The sequence below is a fragment of the Fundulus heteroclitus genome, chromosome 11 (genome assembly GCF_011125445.2).
Source record: "Fundulus heteroclitus isolate FHET01 chromosome 11, MU-UCD_Fhet_4.1, whole genome shotgun sequence".
NCBI lineage: Eukaryota > Metazoa > Chordata > Actinopteri > Cyprinodontiformes > Fundulidae > Fundulus > Fundulus heteroclitus.
Genome location: NC_046371.1, coordinates 37,345,731 through 37,369,062, shown reverse-complemented (window position 1 = coordinate 37,369,062; position 23,332 = coordinate 37,345,731). Strand labels below are relative to the sequence as shown.

The 23,332-nt window shown below is 39.6% G+C and overlaps 1 protein-coding gene across 1 annotated transcript in view; it reads right to left on the bottom strand.

Annotated features, from left to right (window-relative positions):
- Nucleotides 1-23,332, bottom strand: part of igsf9bb (immunoglobulin superfamily, member 9Bb) — a 264,759-nt gene that overhangs the window by 17,085 nt on the left and 224,342 nt on the right. The window contains exons 21-22 of the mRNA XM_036143535.1: nt 20,870-20,915; nt 753-880 (exon numbers count right to left, since the gene is read on the bottom strand). Coding sequence (XP_035999428.1) covers nt 753-880; nt 20,870-20,915 — 174 coding nt within the window. The remainder of the gene's footprint in view (nt 1-752; nt 881-20,869; nt 20,916-23,332) is intronic.

Here is a 23,332-nt window from a genome sequence, read left to right as displayed (position 1 = left end):
AGGCGGCCGCGGCGCTGCGGGAAACCCTGATGTTCATACCTTCACTGTGTTAGTCATTGTTTGTACTGCCATTTTTTCCACTTTTCGTTGCGTTCGCCTGTCTGCTAAGCTCAAAACAACCGCGCCTGGCTTGACGGAGAAACCAGAACAGCTGAGCATCTTTACGACAGTGCACTTTTACTTTCGCCCTCTGGGGGGAGCCTCGCTGGAAAATCAACCCCGGTTGCATAGTATACCTTTAACAAATTACTCTCCACAGAAACAACAGTGCCTTGGGTGAACGTAAATCCAATCAAAACATACTCGTGAAGATACGGCCGTAATTTTGCCGGCTCTGGTTTGCCCTTCTTTGCCACTTGTCCCTCCGTGTTTTTAAAAGAATTGCTGCTACGCTGCAACCACGACTCCATCATTTGACTTTTGACAGCAGTTGACAGGTGATGGCAGGTGGCATGTCGAACCATCATGGTATGGGGGGGAACTTATATTTTCCTGAAATATTTATTTAAATTTTTTTTTTGCATGGATGCTGCTTTTTAAATATATATATATATATATATATATATATATATAAAAAAATATATATATATATAAATAAATATATATATATATATATATATATATATATATATATATATATATATATATATATATATCACGTACCCCCTAGAGTGCCTTAACATACCCCCAATTGAAAACCACTACTCTAGATGACCTTAGTTACCCTTATCAGGGGGGAAACTACTGTATACCTGCTTTCTTTCTGGTTTTGGAGTTATTGTTGTTCATCGTCATCTTCTTGGCCTTTTTAATACGCTGGTATCTCAGTGCATCACTCCTCTCAGACCTCAAATGGGCACTCAACGCACCTCGACGTTTTCTAAATAAAGGGAAGAGAGAGAAGGGAAAACACAGGTAACTCTCGGCCGATTGTGGTCAGTATAATGTTTGTGCATCAAGGAGAGCACAATCCCCAACCCCCCAAATCAGCACTACTTGAGCTATAAAGAAAAGGTGCAAAACATTCCCAGAAGGTCAATATGAGTTACCTTAATAAGTTTACCCTAAGATCCAGAAAAGATAAGCTTTGCAACTATCACAATCTTAAACATCATTTGGGAAAAAGCAAGCATATTTAGATTGTTAAGAAGTCTGGATAAAAGTTAAATCAATCTTAATTCGATGCACCTTGAAATATTATGTTCACTTAACAATTGAGTCAATGTTTTGTTCAAATTGATACAATTTACATGTGAGTAAAATAAGGCACTTCCTAACTCGTAAACCCACCAGTGTACCCTTAAAGTGCAGATCAGATCACTGAGTGATGTTTTATGGAGGATACATCAATACAACATTTAAACTGGCCTCAAACTGTTGGTTTCAGAGGAACATTATTCCAGCAGATTTTCAGTTATGAGCAATATTAAATACCAAATCTAGGAAATCATTGTTAATTGGATATTAACTGTATAAATGAAGTGACACCACTCTGAAAATAACAGTTGCAAAGGCCTTCTATGTAAGTAAAGTATATTTGCCAGCTTCTCATCAACTCCCTCCTGTTTATGGAGGCACATAGAATATGGCAGCCCACAGATTTCTGCCACAAACACACAAAAAACAATTAGCATTGCAAAGAGGCCATCTTCCCACTGTGGCTGCAGAGAGAAACCAAATGTTGTTAGTAAAGGGGGAGAATCACAGCTGAGCGACAAAGCATCATCAATATGTGTTCATAGACATGGATACTGTCTACAATGGGCTTCACCATGCTGACAGGGGGAGAGATGGCGGGAGGGGAGAATGACTACTCAGGAACAGTCACATAATGAAAAATAAGCCAAAGAAAAGCAAAGCACCAGGACAACAAATGTAACAAGATTCTTTCTGTAGAATTGTTTTGGTTTTGAAACGGAGAAGCAATATTTAGCAATGGCATGCATGGCAGTTTGCACATGGAACATGACTTTAAAGGGGAATACATTCAAAAGCACTTCATTGGGCACTTCGGTCTGTTAGCAGGGTGACTTTGACCCCTTGAGTGCCTGACTTCTGCAAAATGTTTGTTCCTTACAATAAGATAAAGTAGGTGAGTTTCTATGGCAGGCCACAGAGAAATTGTTCTGCAGTCCATTCTTCCAGGTTTAAGTATTACATCCATGTGTCCACCAGCAATGCATCTTTGGGATTAACAGATACTTGGGGAGATGGCTAATCTGAATTTCCGATGCTTCATAGCTGTTTAAAATCTGGGAAGAATCTGCTGCATTTTAAACCCCAAAACAGAAAAAAACTCGTAATAGAGTAATTTGAAGTTATAAATGTGCCTTATCACTGCCAAGACCAAGCAATGCCCTTTCTACTTTACTATTATGAAATGTAAAAAAGTTACTGTGAACTGAACTGATGATTCCCAGCATCCGACAGCTAAAAGTGAAACAGCTACACCAATCTATGCAACGGTTATTTATGTACAGTTTTAACAGGAAACCTTTATATGTTTCTCATAAGTTCAATTCAAATCAAAAATATAGTATCAATCATAAATTCAATATTCAACATTCTGACTTCGGATCAGTATTTGTGAGCAGCTGGTAAGGGAGTGTTACACAAGTTGTTTGAAGCAGGATTTCTAAACACCAGCCAGTGATATTAAGAGATTTACTGCTTAAGAAACAGTTTGTTAAAGGTGCATAGCCACGTTATCTGACTTTTTAAAATGTATACGGCAGTAGCTCACTCTGGTTGCATACAACGTGTTTATGAAGGAGTATTAGTTGTTATTCTGGTGCTTTATGCTTTGTTTTTGCTCAATTTGCTTGTAAATAAAGCCGTTTGTGTTTATTTACAATTTAACAGAAGTATGGACTGCACATGCGCAGTAGGGCTTTAAACAAGGAAGCGGCTAACGGCTATTAGCATCTCCAGGCGAAACAATGAAAAATGTTCCAAGGTCTAGTAAAAAAAAAACTAATGATTTCAAGAGGAAAGAGACTGGAATGTTGCTGGAAATACAGTCTGAACGTTGATGTTCACTGAAGCGGATGTTAAACCTGCCGATTGCTCAGATGTGACCGTAGTTGATTGACGTTAGTAAATGTTCTGGTATGAGGCTATTGCTGTTAGATTGGTTTATTTATTGGTTTATTCATTTTAGAGCCTGTTAGTGTGCAATTATGAAGTTTTAGTTTGTTGTTCTTTTATTAAAAACATTGAATGTAATAATAATAATAATAATAATAATAATAATAATTTCTACATATATATTGCAAATATTTCAATTGAAATGTGCCTTGAATCTCGACTCACATGTCCCACCACACACACACTAAAATGGTGTAGATTAGTGTACGTTTTCAGATATTTGGTCTATTTAATTAATTAAGGCATTTTATATTTTATCATTGAACTCTGTAGTATTCAAAGTTCAGATAACATGAAGGTCATCCAAATTCATTGACATTTTAGATCGCAAAAAGCAGAGATGTCAAGTACAAAGTACTAATATGTTGTTATCTTACTTAAATAGAAGTTTCGGTTATCTATACTTTACTGGAGTAACTCTATTTTAGCCAACATTTTACATCCACTCTTCACGTTTTCATGCAATTATCTGTACCTTCTACTCCGTACATTTTTAAAATGAATAACGAAAGAAAAATAAATATTTCATTTCAGCTTGTTTTTGTTTTGGCAAGTCATACTTTAGATAAAGAGCGCCACCCGACCAGAGAGAATTTGGTAATGCCGGGCATACACTGCACGATATTTTCAGTCATGGTACTCATAAACAGCTCAAACTGTACGATGAAACTGCAGAGTTTAAAAGTTCACCGCTCAGGATATCTGTTCTTACTGTGCGGCCCGACGCTCTGATGACCTGACTGCTCACACAGTGCGTTCAAAAACCACACGTCAGACTCAGCCCCGTAGAGAGATGGTGCTACTCGGACTCGTCTACCTGGAAGCCAAATGTTAACAGTAGAAGAAGAAAAAGGCGGAAGTGTCGATGCTCACTGTTAAATATGAGGCTCACTAGAACAAAACGCGCTGCCTTGGCAATTCTACAAGTTGCTCCTCCGTAGTTTGACTCCATGTCACACGTACCGCTCCTATGTTTTCGTTTGAGAAGACGAAAAATAATCTACTGTTTGCACATGTGGTCGAGTAAAATCGGCTCGTAGACGGTCGTAGCTCCTCTTCAACAGCAGGACGCGCTCACCATCACTCACGAGGGTCGACTGAATTTCAAACAAGTTTGATTTTCAACCGACCGTCCGATTCCTGATCTGGAGGTGGTCGTGAGAGACGAATCGCCCCTCGTTACCGCCTCTATGCTACACGACACGTTATCAAGCATAAACTCAGCCCGATCCAAAAAATTATCACCCGACTGAAGAATCGGCCCTAAAAGGGCAAAAACTCGTACCGTGTATGCCCGGCTTAAGCCAGGAGGTCCTTGGTGCAGGCCTGGTCTGAACTTTTCTTTTTATTAAATTACTTTTTTATATACTTTAAGTTGTTTTGAAGTAAGCACTTTTATGCCTTTACTTGAGTAAAAAGCATGAGTTGATACTTTTACTGCTACTTCCACAGAAGCATTTTTAAACCCTGGTATCTATATTTAAGACTTTTAACACCTCTGCTAAAAAGTAACTACAGTCATGATTTGGGGTTTTGTTTGTGTTTTTGGACTGATTAATCCTTCCCATTTCCATGCTCATCTCAGTCACCACCCACTTTCCATGGTCAGGGTTACCTGCTGCCACTAATTATCATCAATCCATTCCACCTTAACCTGGCCAGCCAGATTGATAATGTGTAGCACATTATCAATCTGGGACAGCTCCATTTGAAACTGTCTGGGGAAAGGAGTGAATTTCAGCAGAACTCTGAGAAGATTGGGCGAAGCGACACCTAGTGCCCACCTACCAACGGTTAGTTTTAGCCAAATAATGGAATCAAATTAAAATGTAAGCAGGAGGTGTTATGAGAAACCAAGAAGGTAAGCTAGTTAAAACACTTCTTGCTGTTTTACTATCAAAGAAGAAATTGTGGATTCTTAAAAAACAGATGTGATAGCAGCAGCTACCTGTGCATCCTCTTGTGCTGCCATGTTTGTGTTAGTTTGGCTGTGGGCTCAGTCACTCTTGCTTTCATCTCACCGGTATGTCCCGCCTCAAACCTCCATACTGCAATCTGATTGGCCCGAACCGTTTTTGGTTCGGACACAAACGGTTGGAGCAGTACAAGATGGATTCTCGTGTGTTTGTGAACGCACAAATACCGCAAGAATACATCCCGCTGGTAAGGTTAATTTAACCTGGGACTCCACCTATATATACCTGCCTCTCTCAGTCAGTAAGTGCCAGAGCGTCTTTTATCTTCATGCTGTCTGTATGCGCGTTTCCCTGTGTTTGTGTCGCCCAGCCTGCTGGTCCTGTGGACCTGTTCTCGCCCTGCCCCCTCTAGTCATCTCTCTAGTACTTGTGTGCGTCGCCTGCTTCAGGTTACTCCTGTGGACTTTGTGTCTCGCTCTGCCCTTGCGGAGGACTCATCTGCATCATCTGGTTTTAGCCTGTTCCTGTCACTGAACTGAAACTGATGTAGTTTAAATGCCCTCCAGTTATTCAGTTAATTGATATGATGGATGCCACGGTTAACAAAACAGCTACATTAACGGGTGATCTATATGGATGGAAGCAGCATATTTGGCTTTAAGATGTTCCTTTTATGACCTTTTTTGTGCCATCAAATTAGTGGGATTGCCAGAAAAGGATAATTCAAGTATATGTAGCAAGCCAAGTATTTTATCATTATCAAAGTTACTGTACTTATTGTGATATTTGTGAACTTATCTGCTGTTTTCTGTGCTTTATGAAAATGCTTCAAACCTGAAAACTGGTGACCAATATTATTTAATGATCTGCATATCTATAATTGCACAAGTGTAGTCCTTTTGAAAAACTGGTGAGTCAATATTTTAGCACACTTTAAAAAAAATCAAGAGACATAAAGGCTGCTTCAGCAGTCCCACCTTTGTTTGTGCAGAAACTGCTCCTTCATCTTTTGGGTTTTAAAGATTGTGTTTGATACTTTTGGAATGTGATGATAGTGACAACATGCTAGGTTGTTTGGTGTCTGAACACCGTGTTGATAAGGCGGCAACTTTTGCAAACATCATGTCCTAAAACAAACAATGGCTAGGCTGGAAATACTGGGAATATCTGGATCTGCTTTAAAACACTGATGACCATAAATTAGTTGGAAGGCTCTTTTTAATGTGCTGAAGTCTACACTGTACACTGGAAAATGCTGACCAAGTGTGATGTAGGGATCTGACAGCTCAAGCCTATTGATAGCAGCAGCTCCAGCAGTACTGTCCATGGTGAGAGATTCTGTAATGATGCAAATAATAACATGTTGTCCATGGCACACATCAGCTTTGTTTTTATATAAAGTACTGAATGCATTCAGAAAGCCTGCATGAGCACTGTGGCACAGAACGCACCACTGTTTGTGTGGGTTCCCAGAGGGAAAACATCTCTTAGGCAGATGAATCCTGCTGTCATAGGCCACGCCCCATTCATTCTGCAATCACAATTGCATGATCTGAAAACACCATACATTTTGTATAACAGTAACGCTCAGGGCCTGTGATCTCAGCAGATCATATTTTAATAGGAAAGGACAACAAGATGTGTAATGTGAGGTTCATGGTTGTGTGTTTGTTGCTGAACTATGTATGATCTGAAAGGAGCTTAAGTTGGGCAGTTTTATCAGAGTAGGTCAAACAGGCAAGGAAACCTCGCCTTCAAGGCGTAGGCCACAGTTTCCTCAGCTTCAGAAAATAATAATCTTGACACGATCAAATGATGATTGAGACCATCCTGGTGAAAATTGTTCAGTGAAGGAAATGGTAGACTAATGGGCTAAAGGAAAGAAGATGAAATGAGGTCCACATTCAACTACAGGTTCTAGACATGCAGTTCTTGTTTTTTCAGGGTGCTGACCATGCATTTTGTAGCAAAGCAAAGTTAAGACTGCTGCAGTTAAGAGTGCATTGTGTTGTCTGTTGTAACATATTCACTTATACATGGCTGAGGTCTGAAGTCAGTGGTAAATGGCACAAGCCATATTTATAGGCAGCTCTTCACAGCACAAACACAAATTAAGGGCGGGACTTGTTGGTTTTTTACTTGATGGAACTGAGTTGTTGCCGTGGTAACTAGAGGCTAATCATAGATGTTTTCACTATGATAATATATGAGACAATTTAATTTTGGGTTCAGTGCGCTTTTTATAAATGCACAAATATTATGTCTAAAATAACAGCTATCTACAAACTACAATACACAACTACAGAAGCTTGCAAAAGTATTCATACCTCCTGAACTTTTCCATAAATCACAACCTTAGACTTGAATGTATTTTATTAGGATTATATTGGATGCAGCAAAAAGTTATAATATATACACAAAGTAAAAGGTAAATGTGAAATGGAAAGAAAAGATTAAATGGGTTTACTTTTTTTACAGAAAAAGATTGGAGTTAAATGTATAAAATAATTTAAAAAGTGTGATGTGTGTTTGTAACTAGCCCCTTAATTCATATACCTCTCAATAAAATCCAGTACAACGTATTGTCTTCAAAGGTCAACTAATTAGGAAATAGCAATTCTTTAAACACCTGAGAGGTTTAACAGTATCGTGAAGACCAGCAGACAGGTCAGGGAGAAAGCTGTAGAGAAGTTTAAAGCAGGGTTATAAAAGATTATTAAAAATGGAAAGAGGACATCTGAACTGGAAACATACCAAGACCTGGCTGTACACCGAAACCTGACAAGTCAATCAGAGAAGCAGCCAAGAGGCCCTTGGTAAGCCGAATGAGCTAAGGAGATCAACAAGGTAATTAGTAGAATCTGTTGACAGGACAAGTATTAGTGGTGCATCCCACAAATCTGTGGTTTATGGAGTAGTGGCCAGAAGAAAGCCATCATTGAAAGATTTTTTCACAAGTCATGAATGAGAACGCAAACATGGAAGAAGGTGCTCCGGTCAGAAATGCTAAAACTGAACTTCTTGACCTACAGACATGTAACTATGTGTGGAGGAAAACTAACAATGCCCATTACCCTGAATTCCCTTTTCCCACTATAAAACATGGTGGTGGCAGCATCATTATGTTGGAATGTTTTTTTTTTCAGCAGCAACAAAGAAGCAGGTCAGAGATGGTCAAAAGATGGATGGAGCTTAAAATAAGGAAGTCCTCAAAATAAAACTCATTAGGAGACCGTCAACAAACAACTCTAAACCTATAGCCCAAGTAAAGTTAGAGTGGAGTATTGTAGCATATTATGTCCTAGAATGGCCCTGTTAAAGTTCACATCTAAATCAAATTGACAGTTTGTGGCAAGACTTGAAAATAACTGTTCACAGATTATTTCATTTGATCAAGCTTGATCTATTTGATGTAGAGAAATGAGCAAAAACATATGTTGGTAAAGCCATACCCTAAAGGTTTACAGAAAACTGTGATTCTACAAAGTACTGATTGAGGAGGACTGAATATGCATGCATACTACAATTTTAGGGGAGGTTTCGTATGCGACTTTTTCCTTCAAGCTAAAGGTACAGTATATGAGTACTTTTGCAAGACACTTGTTCTTAGAGGGTGTAAAATAGAATTGTAACTTAAGGCATTGTGTAGCAAAGCCAACATCTGAACAGACCAGCCCTTCTCTTGGGCTCCGATTACGTTTACCCAGAACACTTATGGTAACAGCACCTGGTCTTAAGATTCAGAACTCCACAAAGTAAACCTGGTATATGTATGAACAAACATCCTGTTATGACGCTCTGGCGTACGGTACATTTTTCTTTAGTAAGGTTTTATTGGACAGAGAGCGGTATGTAATTGTGATCAATTAACAAACAACTCAAGCATGTCAAGAAGCAAGTCCTGTTGTTGATTCCTCTTTGTCCTGAATTTCAGATAACAGATGGCATATGCATATCAATCAGAATGCATAATGTACTTAAGACTGCAGAACGTAAAATGCAGAGTCACTTTGACAAAAAATATAAATAAATAAAAAACATAAAAAAACTACAAGTACTGAGTGACGGAAGGAACAAATCAAACAAAGACTCAAAGCCTTGTATTCCCCTTTAAAGGACAAGGTGATCAAAAAGTCCCACCTGCTAACCCCCCCCTTTCAGACATGGATCCAACCCTTACCTATTGCGGTGTAGAGGACCTGGTCACAACAACGCTGCCCAGATAGCTGAGATCAATCAAAAACAAAGCAGGTAAGACTCCAGGAGCCATTAAGAACCACCACACTGCCCCTAGTTCATAATGATGGAGACATTGCAGTACATGAGAAGCGGACAGGCCCTGTGACACACTTTGCCCAAAAACCTCTCCTTGGAAGTCAGACCTGGGGGTGACCTGGTAATTCTTAAAAGTTTGTGGAAAAAGAGTGATAGAAAGGGGAAAAGGAAGGTGGATAGGAAAAATCTGAGAGGTTGGAAGGTAAGGTAGATTTGATCATGCAATCAAAGGCTGAGGATGGGCCGCAGGGCCTGCCAAGATGAACTCTTCTTATAGCATCCTTCTGCTTAATAAAGGCACTTTGAAAGGCTTGGAACTAAGCATAATAATGGCGTTTCTACTAGGGCATTAATAAGATAAACAATATGGGGTTCCGCCTGTTAAGTGAAAGCAGAGTAATGCATGACAGATGAAAAAACTGGACTGTAAGGACTGTAGGTCCTAAATGAAATGTTTGAATACAATGTTTTCCAATCCAGCTAGCTAATTTGCTTGTATTACTTTCAAATCTTTTTCTTTATTACTTTATTTAAATGATTAGACATTTTCTAACTGGTCAACTTAGAGACAGTGCCTCACAGATGTAGTGGGTGATACCTCAAACTTGATGTCTGAGATGAAGAGCAGCATTAGCATAACATAAACTACAAGCTAACATCCCAGAATGCAAATCCACTATTAAAACATAGGTTGCTTTGAATCAGATATTTTACTCTCATATTGTATAAGAACCAAACCCAACTATTAAACCAATGATCCAATAGACAATTGTAAAACCCAATAGATATAAAACTTCAGTAGCCAAATGTCAGAGCAACTTCCCAGATTAAAGCATAATGGGTTAAGGCAGATGACACAAATGGCATCCCTCTCTGCATGCCTAACAGACCTACCCTGAAGCTGAAAAGTGGGATGGAGAGGGCTCAGATGGAAGGATCTCCTCCTCAGTCCTCCTATGAGCCGGCATCTGCCCAAATATGCTGCTGCTTTCCACTGGGGGCGATGGGGACTGGGAAGCTGGGTAACTGGTTGCAGCGGTGGCAAAAGCCATGTGGGAACGGTAGCTAGGGCTTGCTCTCCTGCTACCCTGACCTTGAGCAGGTGATGAAGATGGGGATGATCTCCTTGAAAAGCTGGCTGTGGAAGGAGGGAGGAGGGTAATCTCAGACATTCCTGGGCGTATGGGAGGCTGCACAAAGGTTGGACGTGGGCGCGGACGTACTACAATCTCTGGGGAGCCCTCTTGAGAGCTAAGGGGGCTTTGGGTAAGGGGTGACAGTCGAGAAGGTTGAAGAACCACCTGATGCAATCCAGAATCCATCCTACGAGTCTGCCTGGGACTAAAACGAGGGGTGGTTTCAAACCATCGTGTGTCCAGGTTACTGAATGAGCTAGGGACAATATGAGCCATTGGGTCAGCATAAGACAGAACCGGCACACCCATACTGTGGCCCGAAGGTCTTAGCTGCCCTAAATGTGCCTCTTGCATAGCTAAATGCCTGGCTGGGGAGCCATGAGGCCTGGCCTTGCTGGGAGACTTGCTTGTATGACCCTTTGGGGCCTCAAGTGGCAGGACTGCTGGGTAGGTAGGCATCGGAAGGGAAGAGCGCTGGAAAGCACTAAGGGGAAGGACATGAGTTGGAGAGCCATAGGAAGGGTCATGGTGGGGGTGCAAAGGGTGGTGTGGGGGGAAAATAAACTGAGGCCCCTCTAGACTTGAAAAGGTAAAATCTAGTCCCTGCCAAATCTCTGGTGAATGAGAGGAAGAGGTCAGTGTCAGAGGAAGTGGAAAACTTGACACAGCATATTGTGGAAAATCACCCTCTCCTATTTCTTCAGGAATCATGGGGTGCACAAATGGACCCTCAGCAAAGTATGGAGGAGAGGACATGACTGATCTCAGAGGGCTGGTGTCAGGCATGTAAAAAGGAGGTGGGGGATCGAGATCCCCGGGCGGTCCTAGATAGCCATAGAATGCTCTATGGTGGAGAGAGCCTCGGATCTGTCCTGTGGCCTGGAGCTGACTGCTCTCCATGATGGTCATACCTTCAAAGGGTCTGTGAAAACGGGGACTGTAGGCTGGAGGCTGGAGGTATGATTCCTGACTGGAGATGGGGGAAATCTGGTGAGGCCGAAGCGGCGCCATAACTGGTGGAAGAGGCCTGGGATCGTCATTCTCTTCATCTGATTGCCGAAATTCTGGATAAAGGTCTGATTCTTCCACAAACGGGAAGCCTTCAATTCGCCGGGGCTTTACTGACATTTCTGCATCTGTGGGATCGATGACAAAACGTCCATCTGGGCCTCGACTGATAAGTTCAATAGGTGTTGTTGGTTCAGCTTCATGTTTGGACATGTACCTCTTGCTTGTTATTGCTCTTTTGGTCTTCATGTATAAAGATAAGTCTTCTTTCTTTCCTGAACGGGGAGGTGGTTTCCTTCCACGCTGGTCATGACTGTCTTCAGATGATTCCGATGCAGACGCCTTTAAATGCATGCTCTCTGGACTCGCCTTTCCTGAAGATGTCCTATGTCAAAAATATAGAAATGAATACAGGAACATTTAAAGAGACAGGATTTTCTGACTCACAAGCGGTGACACTGAAGACTTTTTCCACCTGCTTTAAAAATAAACACAAGAAATTGTTAAACCTCTAGGAAGACAGTGATTACATTTCCGAATAAGGAATGTTAGGTTTGTAACAAAACACGGATATCCAGTAAAATATCCTGCATTATAATTTTCAGGTTTTGGTGCAATGCAACATAAAGGTTATTTTAGACCCGTTTCACAGAGGGGATGTGCAGAGGCTTGGTCACATGTGACAACAGTTTGTTTTACAGTCAGGGTGGAGCACAGAAGGAAGGGATATTACAGTTATGACACGCTAAATAAAATCATGCTGAACTCCATCACAAGCATTTAGAGCAATAAACTGACAACAACAAACTGGATTAAAAGCCCACTTTGATTAAATTGCCAACTACTGTGTGACTCTACATTACAAATATACTTTATTCAAAGCAATCTATAAGTAAGCAAAAATGCAGTTTATTTTACAGTACCTATAAAGAATGCAAAACCCCCACACATAATTTAAAGGTAATCTGGTTAGCTGGTTGGATAACTACAAAACTTAAAGCTGGGCGATGTGGACTAAAAAATAGATCTTGATGTTTTTAGGATTAATCCCGACATACAATATTTATCTCGATATGTTTTTCTTTTTATAAAGCAATTATAAAAAGGCATCTCTGAATGAAAGCTTCATCCCAAATGTTTCACAGGCACATTTGTTTTAAGAAATAGCTGTAGATAAATATGAGAAACAGCTAAAAAAATAACCTACTGGAATACATAAAAGTTTAATTATTAGGGATGGGTAAGCATTTATCCATACTACTACTCTTAACGATACTCTAATCAATTCGGTATTTTATTGGTACCATTATCTTTACTTATTTTTTTAAATCAAACAAACGGGTAAAAAAGAAATAATGATCACTGATTGTTTTTTAAACATTTGGAACAAAATAAAACAAAAGAAAAGTACAAACAAATTTTTATGTAGAAATAGAGCAATAAAATTATACAAATAACTTAAATAATAAATAACTTAAATAAATACAGATATAAACAAAAGGCTAAAGCACTATCTTGAATAAAAAGTATGTTGTAGGAGGAATGTCAACATTGACAAGACAGAAACTGATGAAAAACACTCTAAATATGCTCAAAACAAAAAAAAATAACTCTATAAAGTGACATTAAATATTTTTACCTGAATCCAAACTCCATTTATACATGTTTTTATATTATCAATTTCAACTAAAAGATAGGAGAGGCACACACAGTGGATGAGGTGCGTAATGACAGAGGCTGTGTGTGAATCAGTTCCAGGAATCTATTTAAGTGCAACAGTTTCAGAGAAAAAAAGAATATCATTGCCCATTAAATATTATGTTTAGAATATTTTCACATCCCGCTTTGTGATCTAGTGAAAGCTTTGCTCATGCAAATTATCATTTTGTGACAATATAATCTTCATAGTCTTCTCACTTGTGAAGATATCGAGGGATGCAAGTAACATTACAAATCTAATTTTGGGTCTACGTAACATTAAAAACAATAATTTTCTGCGTGTAATATTTTTGTAAAATACATAGCCAATCTTCAAATTAATTATAATTAGTCCTCCAAATACAGGATTTCTATAGAGCTATTACAGCTATTTAAGTGTGGTCAATCTTCATGTTTATTTGTAGAAAATGTTACTTTTTTAGCTAATTGATCCCAACCAAGAACATTATAGGTGGGCTTTGGTAGCCCATTTGATCAACATCTTTATTTAGGCGTCTTCTCACATTTCAACTGCAATTTCACATTGTTTAGACAGCAGGGACATTGTGTTTTCTGTCTACTCATTTAATACTTACTTTTCATAATAAGTCCAGTTCAATATCATAATATATTATATATTATATCATCAGAATATAAGGCAAATGGACATTCCAGAGTTCTTTGTGGTTATAAAAAATAGCTATCTTTAAAAAGTCTTCTCTAAATTGTAAATTCTCATTTTGAGTATGCATGTAGACTTTTTTTTAGAAACTTTTTATTTCCACAGTCACAACTGCTTACAGTGAATTTATTTGTCATTTGAGACAAGAAATAAATTATAAAAAATATCTAGAATTGGTGTAGAAATATAACCTGGCCAGCCAAATTGATAATGTGTAGCACTCTAGTTCTGTACATTATCAATCTGGGACAGCTCCCATGGAATCTGTCTGGGGAAAGGAGGACATTGCAGCAGAACTCTCTGAGCTGATTGGGCGAAGCAACATCTAGTGCCCGCCTACCAATGGTTGGTTTTAGCCAATCACAGTATCAAATTAAAACGTAAGCTGCAGGCGTCATGAGAAACCATAAGAAGATAAGCTAGTCAAGACACTTCTTGCTGTTCTTCTTTCAAAGACGAAATCATGGAAAACAGATGTGATGGCAGCAACTATGCATGCATCCTCCCACACTGCCATGTTTATTTTGATTCAGCTGTGGGCTCGTCGGCTCTTGCTTTTGTCGCACTCGTATGTCCCGCCTTAAACCACAATACAGCAATATGATTGGCCTGAACCGTTTTTTGGTACAGATACAAGCGGTTGAAGCCGGAGCGGTACAAGATGGATTCTTGTGTGTTTGTGAACGCACAAATACCGTGAGAGTTCCTCTTCCAGGCAAGGTTTGTAGAAATGGTCAGATAGAATTTCAGTGGCTGGACTGCTTGTTACAGTTACGTCTATTCTAAACACTGCCATACATGCACAATAGTAGACCTTAGTCACGATCCAAACCTGATCCTTCTTTTAATGTTACTACTTGCCTAAGACTCAATGCTTAAATGAGCACGTCCCCTTTTGGCTTAGCATACCAGAATAATTAGAGAAGTTTCAGCTCCCCTTAACAATGAAAACACAGCCAGAAATGAGTGTTCGGTGCACAATGATGGTTATTTACTCACTGTCATGTAAATGAGAAGTCCAAAATACTTTCTGAAACCATTTCAGAACTTAAGATCATGACCAGTATTGTTGTTGCTTGGTTGGGACATTTGGCCGGAGGCATGCAGGCAAGGCTTTGAGGATCAAAGTGCAAATGGGATTATATTGTGTGCAAGACCAGGGGAACAACAGTTGGCACACTCACTGAGGACTGGAAGATTGTGGCCTGTACTGTTCAGCCAGCCCTTCCCAGTAGGCTTCAAGGCTGGGAAAGAAACTAAGTGGACTCCTGTAGGGGTGGAGAGAGTAAGAAGTACAGAATATATGGGTACTAAAAAGTGTTTTTTTAATGAGAGGTATGATTAAAGGAACAGGGAAGAAAAGAAAGTTTAATTAGGTTGGTAACAAGGCATTAATGATTCAGAGAATATCTGACTGAGGTACAGAACAGATTAAAAGCAGGAAAAATGTGATCATAGAACAACAATAAAAAAGGAACTGGAACTACACTGACTTTTATGGTACAAAGATAAAATTAACTTTTTAAAAGTCTTTTCCAGCACCAAACTTACAGAATTGCATTGCATTTGCCAAAGAAAAAAAAAATAGACCCCTTATCTCATAATTAAGAGATCCTAATCCCTGTAATTATGAGAAAAGTTAAATAGAATCATCGCTGACCTCAGCCTACACTACCGGAAAAGTGGACAATGACTGCACTATCGGATTTGATATGCTTTTATTTGGTCTTATGAGACACTGGGTAGTAATGAGTTTACATAATGTGAATGGCATTATCCACATCCAATGTGCAGAAGTCATAAGGAAAATTAAAGCACCAAAGAGGAACATCATCAGACAATGTGGACTGCATGTGGGTTTTTGGGCTGCATGTTAGGGACCCTCAGACCAGTTTTAGCCAACTCCAGTGAGGCACTTTATGCATGTCTTAAAGGTTGATGAGTGAACTTTACAATAAAATTATTTTCCTGACCCGTGTTTTTCTAAAAGTGCAAATGACTTACACTTAATTAACTGTGTAGTATATTACCCTTCACATATAATTGAAGGTCTCTTCAGTCAGTAGGGTTACATTTGCAACAAAACCCTTGATTATTTTAATTAGTATTCAAATAGAATAAATGTGTCTGTAAAAAGCACTGTGACAGCAAAATAACTGAAGATCTCTACAATCATCATTGTTATTTTTGATAGCGCTGCACAAAAGTGAGTAAATGTGTGACACAATGCTGATGTTGTTCTTTTTCTGTCAGCAGAGAACGTTTTATAATACACAGCAGGTACTGTCTGCTCCAAAAATAATAAAAGCTAACGTCAGGCTTCAGAGAACGCTCACTCATCCACACAGCATCTTTTAGTTATTGATCAATATAACCCAGACTTTTTTTGACATCTAGAAAAAGGTGGACTATACCCTTGGGTGAAGGAATCTAAATATCTTGTCATCTTGTGATGGTAGGATAGAGCCGGAGAGGAATACAGAGACTGGTGGCTTGCATGCAGTAATGAATGAAGTTTTGGATTTATTTTATATTTGTTTTATATTGTTTTATATATTTGTCCATACGGTATGGATAATGACTGAACAAACAGATCCAATGAGATACAAGCGGCTGAAATGAGCTTCTACTCAAAGTAGAACCACTGCTCTACCATATTGGAAGGAGTCAGTGGAGGTGGTTCCAGCCATGTGTTTATGATGCCTCCTGAGGAGGTTCTCTAGGTACGTTCCACAAGGAAGTGACCCTGGGGAAGACCCAGAATTCACTGGATTCCTTTCTGGTCCAGGAACACCTTAGGATCTTCCAGCATGACCTGCAGAGTAAAGTTGGGAAGAGGCATCTGGTTTCCATCCTGGACCTCTTACCTCTGTGACCCGATCTCAGAAAATTGGAACGATGGATGGATGTTTTTCTTTCAGAAGGATTCTAATTCTGAGGGAATTTAGGAATTTTTTCAACCAAAGATATGCTATATTTAGAATATTTCCTCAGATAGCCTTTTTAAGTTTTTTTTTAAAACTTCCAAACAGCAGTGTTTGATATTAGCAAATCAACAGTAGCTTGCAACATACTCATACCCCTTGAGCCTTCCACATTTTGTCACATTACAACCATAAACATATATATATTTTATTAGAATCATATGTGAAAGACCAACACAAAGTGGTATACAATTGTGAAGTAGAAAATAATAAATTAATTAAAACAGTTTTACAAATAAAAAACTGAAAAGTGTGGTGTGCAAACGTATTCAGCCCCCTTTTCTCTGAGTGCAACCAATTGCCTGATGAATTCTAATGGCTGAATAGAGCCCACCTGTGTGTAATACAAACACAGCGGCTCTGTGATGGACTCAGAGGTTAGTTAAGAGAAGATTGGGGAGCAAACAGCATCATGACTTCCAAGGTGCACATCAGACAAGTCAGGGATAACGTTGTGGAGAGGTTTAAAGCAGAATTAGGCTATAAAAAGATTTTCCAAGCTTTCACCATCTCGCAGAGCTCTGTTCAATCCATCATCTGGAAATGGAAAGAGTATGGCACAACTATAAACCTACCAAGACAAGGCTGTCCACCTAAACACATAGGCCAAACAAGGAGAGCTTTATGGAAGAGTGACAAGAAGAAAGCCATTATTAAAAGAAAAGCATTAAGAAGTCCCATTTGCAGTTTGCATAAACCATGTTGGGGACACAGCAAACACGTGGAAGAAGGTGGTTTGGCTTTTTGGCCAAAATGTGTGGCAGAGAACTAACACTGCACATCATTCTGAACACACCATCCACACTGTCAAACATGATGGCGGCAGCATCATGCTGTGGGGCTACAATGGAATGGTTTAGAACAAAACGTATTCATGTGTTGGAATGGCCCAGTCCAAATTCAGACTTAAACCCAAATGAGAATCTGTAGCAAGATCTGAAAACTGCTGTTCACAAACCCTCTCCATCTAATCTGACTGAGCTTGAGCTGTCTTACAAAGAGGAATGGGCAAACATTTTAGGCACTAGATGTGCAAAGCTGGTAGACACGTATCCTAAAAACTTAATTGTAGCAAAGGGTGGTTCCACAAAATATTGACTCAGGGAGCTGAATACTTTTGCACAATGTCTTTTTCAGTTTCATGTAAAAAATAAAATAAAAACTATATCATGTATAATTTTCTTTGTACTTCACACTTGTATACCACTTTGTGTTGTTTTTTCAAATACATTTTGTGGTTGTAATGTGATATGTGGAAAAGTTCAAGGGGTATGGATACTTTTGCAAGCCATTCTATTTTCAGTTTCTTAACTCTGTTACTCAAGGCTGGTTCACATGGCAGGATTTTAAAATTAGCTGATTTTCAAAGCCTAAGAGACACCAAACATAACGATAATAAATCTTAGATAAAAAGGTTTGGTGCTACAGTGTGTGGTGTTCGGTCAGATGGCGAGCACAACACACCACACATGAACAGATTTCACTCAGGATCATTCAAATGTCAGACGGGAAATCTTGTGAATCCTCTCAACATCAAATGTGAATTCAGAGTAAATAAACATGATCGATGGGGGAGAATAATGGTGATAGTCTGTGGACTGAATATAACACAGAAAATACATAAAAAGAAAAGGTCCTGGCTAAAGAAGCAGAGACAATGCGATGGTGCACTATGATTTGGAGGCGAATTGGGGTGGCGGGGGGGGGGGGGGGGGGGGGGGATGGCTGATGGGGTTCTCTTGGGGAATCCCTCACCGTGCTTTCTGATTGGCTACACGTCACATTCAACAGGCTGCATGCTCGTTTATCTTCAGAAGACACCACACATGGTAGGATATTATCTTAAGATTATCTTAAGAGACACGGCGATAATTAACGCCTGTTGGAAGGGGGAGATCAGGCTAAAAATCCTGCCATGCGAACCAGCTTTACCGATCAGACAGCTGCAGCTGATCCAGAACCTGCTGCCCGCGTCCTCACTAAGACTAAGAACGTAGAGAACATGGACCCGGTTCTGAAGTCCTCACTAAGACTAAGAACGTAGAGAACATGGACCCGGTTCTGAAGTCCTTCCACAAAGACTAAGAACGTAGAGAACATGGACCCGGTTCTGAAGTCCTCACTAAGACTAAGAACGTAGAGAACATGGACCCGGTTCTGAAGTCCTCACTAAGACTAAGAACATAGAGAACATGGACCCGGTTCTGAAGTCCTTCCACTAAGACTAAGAACGTAGAGAACATGGACCCGGTTCTGAAGTCCTCACTAAGACTAAGAACGTAGAGAACATGGACCCGGTTCTGAAGTCCTTCCACAAAGACTAAGAACGTAGAGAACATGGACCCGGTTCTGAAGTCCTCACTAAGACTGAGAACGTAGAGAACATGGACCCGGTTCTGAAGTCCTTCCACTAAGACTAAGAACGTAGAGAACATGGACCCGGTTCTGAAGTCCTCACTAAGACTAAGAACATAGAGAACATGGACCCGGTTCTGAAGTCCTCACTAAGACTAAGAACGTAGAGAACATGGACCCGGTTCTGAAGTCCTTACATGGCTCCCTGGATCTCAGAGAATAGACTTTAAAATCCTTCTGTTAGTCTATAAATCCCTGAATTAGCTCCTAAATCCATCACAGACTTGTTATCAGGGCATCAACCCTCCAGACCACTCAGGTCTTCTGGCTCCAGCCTGCTCTGCAGAACCAGAACCAGAACCAGAACCAGACATGGAGAAGCAGCATTTAGTTCCTATGCTTTTCTTATCTGGAACAAACTCCCAGAAAACTGTAAAAGTGCTGAAAGCCTGAGTTATTTTAAATAAATCAAGATTAAAAACACATTAGTTTAGGATTTCCTTGGACTGTTCTAGTTAAACTTTTAACTGAAACATCACTAGTTTAAGTGTGTAGTCCATCTGTTAGGGTTAAATCATTAACATTCACTTTTAGTTTCCATTTTCCTATGTTTTATTTTGTTTAGTATACTTGCTTTTTTCTGTTTTTATTTTTCTATGTTTTAATCATGTAAAGCACTTTGTTTGTCCTTGTACTGAAATGTGCTATATAAATAAATTTGCCTTGTCTTACTTGAGGGAGTCACATCAGGTCAGTTGTTGGTCATGGTGTTTAGACTACTACACTGATGCAGATAAAAGGTGTACAGGTTTACCTCTCCTGTCCTGGGGAGAACCTTCCTCTAGAAACAGTTTGAGTGTACGCATCTCTGAATTTATTGCTGTGATATAGATCCAATTACCTAGACCACTTGTGCGTACCAGGTCTGAAAGAGGTCAACACAACCTTTAAAGATACATTAAAACACAAAGAAGCAATATAGTCATAATAAAGAAAAAGTGTTGGAAAGGAGTTATTATTCCTTTGCTTTCAATAACTTACAGTATCTCATGAAAATGAGTACACCCCTCATATTTTGGTAGATATTTTATCAAATCTTTTCAGGTGATATAAGATATGACACTGATACAATATAAAGTAGTCAGTGTACAGTTTGTCTACCAGTGTAAATTTACTGTGCCCTCAAAACAACCTGAGACAAGGGGACGATTAATGTCTAAACTGCTGGCAACAAAACATAGTACACCCTAAGTGAATGTGTCCAAATTGTTCCCACTTAGCCATTTTCCCTCCCTGCTGTCATGTGACTCATTTGTATTATAAGGTCTTTTGTTACCAGCGGTTCAGACATTAATGGCTGTGTGTTGGGTTATTTTGGGGGAAAAGCAAATTTACACGGTTGTACACTGACTACATTGCATCAAAGTGTCCTAGATTCATTGTCCCATGAAAAGATTTAATAACACATTTACAAAAAAGTGAGAGGTGTACTCACTTATTTGAGATCAATATTCTTTCACTCCTGAGAGTGTGGTCCAAAACAATGGCAAAGAATCATAGAAGCTCTCAGAGTAAACCTGACATATGATGAACAGAAACCTACACAACTAAAAAAAATCCACATTAACATTGTGTATGAAAGAATCTGTGTTCTGGGAAGAAACTTACGGTGTTTCCATGCTTTTTCTGCAGTGGGTTATGGACAGTGGAGGATCTGGAGAGTGGGAGAAAGAAACAGTGTTACTGCCTGCAAACTGTCATTTGAAAAAGAAGTAGAAAACAGGCGGAGAACTGTAGTTGTCTACAAAGTAGACGAAAGAGGAGAACACAATTTAACCCTGAGCAATAAATCGAATTATTCAGAAAATGCCAACATGAAATCATCAGTGCTGCCATGCACTGATGATTTCCTGTCAGTAGGGTGCAGGACCCACTCAGACATGGACACTTGGGGTGGAACAGTCACACAGCCATTGTGTCCTCTCTTGCGTCAAGTGGGACCACAGCTGGTAGAACTGGCCCCTTAAAAATCTGACAGATCAGCACAAATGAACAATGAACTGTCCCACATGGCCCTATCAGGCATACATTTACTTGCCTGATAGTGTGTTGAACCCTTTGGTCTGCATTGTGGTTCCTAGCACCGAGATGTTAGTAGCAGATCCTTGTGGTTCTGTAAGTTGTGTGGTAGGACTTCTATGTATTGGACTTGTTTGTCTACAATGCCTCTCCAACAGCAATTTGAAGACCAAGTCAACACCTCAAAGTTGTTAAGCTCCGTTAACTATTGTTGAACCTGGGTAAGTGATGCACATGCACCTAGTCATGTGATATAAAACCAAACAGACCCTTCAAACCAGGCCACCTTCTGGTGTTCCTTCCACTTGTGATGCTCCCATGCCTGTTGTGGGTGTATTTGGTGACAGATAGCAGGTACACCCTTAATGGGTGGGTGCATGCATTCACCTTTAAAGGGGAATTACGCTTTTAAATCCTTCATTTTCACATATAAATCATTCAGCTGTTGTCTATATAAAGTGGGACTGCAATGCTTTGGTCTGAATTTCTTAATATTGTTGCCCCACTGCCCCTCTTTTACCCCTGTTCTAAGGTCTGTCTGAGAACAACGTGTTTTGGTCTCTTTAAATGCAAAGGAGGCATTTGGCACGGTGTAATAAAAAACTAACATTTTCACTTATCCACTTGTAGCTTCGGCATCCTTGAGCTTGGACTACAAATTTGCCAAACTAGTTAGCCAGAATTCCATGACCTTCTTTAGCAGTTCTCAGCAATTACTTTCATGCTATTGTTCAAAAACCGTAACAGGGAATTGACAAAACCAAATGGACTGAAAAATATGAGCCAAGCAGAAAACAAAGCTGTATATACAGCACCTGGAGAGACTAAATTCAAGTTTTCTGCATTACTATAGGCTCCAAGTACACAACAAAATGTATTAAGGGGATAAAAAAGTGGATTTTCGCATGATATGTCTTCTTTAAAGGGGAAGTCCGGTCAACAAGGAAAAATCAGGGGATCATTAGCTATACCTAAAACTAATAAGTTTGAGGTGATTTAATGTATTTAGCGGTAATCAATAAGAAAATAGCATAATTGTCTTTTGGATCACTGTGTATGGGGGCGGCCATTATTGCCCAAATATGGGCAGTAATGGACACCTGACATCACATGCTGTGCCGTCTTTGTGCGGTGAGGCACTGCGCTTTACCAGCTAAATTAATAGGAGCTGTTCTACACAGCTGCGATTAACAACAATATTTTTGGATTTCCAGAGAACTTCACCACTGAAATTTGCGGGAGCTATTGTTGAAGCAACAATGTCCACCTGCATGGCAGTTTGATGTAACTAGACATCAGGTAAAAGGTGAAAAAACATTATTTTTTTCACCTTTCCCATTCATGATCTACCGGGTTCTTTTGTTGGATTACCTACTTGAAGAGGGAGGATTTGCCATCAAACTTCTGGCCAGAGAGAAAACACGTCATATGCAGCCAACATTTCGGAGAAGAATGTTTTGAAGATGACATGAGAGTGAGGATTTTTGGTAGGTTTTTCTTTGTCATAATGTGGAATTTGCTGGAACATTTGTTTACCGACCAGAGCGGTGGAGGGATACGACACACTTCGATAGAATGCTCACTGTTGCAAAACCCACTTATTTTATACAACTTTGGTCTTATTTTTTCTAAAGTCGCTTGTAAATTTCATGAGTTGCGGGTTGCAGTTTTGTTTGGGCTTGTTTCTGAAAGTGAAGTCGATTGTTTGGAGTCTAAACTAAGTGACGCTGAAATATCCCTCCGCCTCATAACGCACTGCAGCTCATCCTGACAGCAGCAGAGTAAACTCAGAATGAGCCGCTCTGCCCGTATTTTCTGCAGTTTACGGTTGCAATAACTGGTGATAACTGCTGAAAATAGATTAGGCGATGCAGATCACCATTTTCAGCAGAGATTGGTTCTAAAGATGAGTTTTATACTCATCTTTTAACATTACAGAACCCAACCCATAAACCATACTTTAAAGCATATTTGTTGTCTTTTTATGTCTCTAAAATGTAAAATTAGTATTAACTTAAATTTAAATGCTTAATACCATGTCTATCTTTGTTT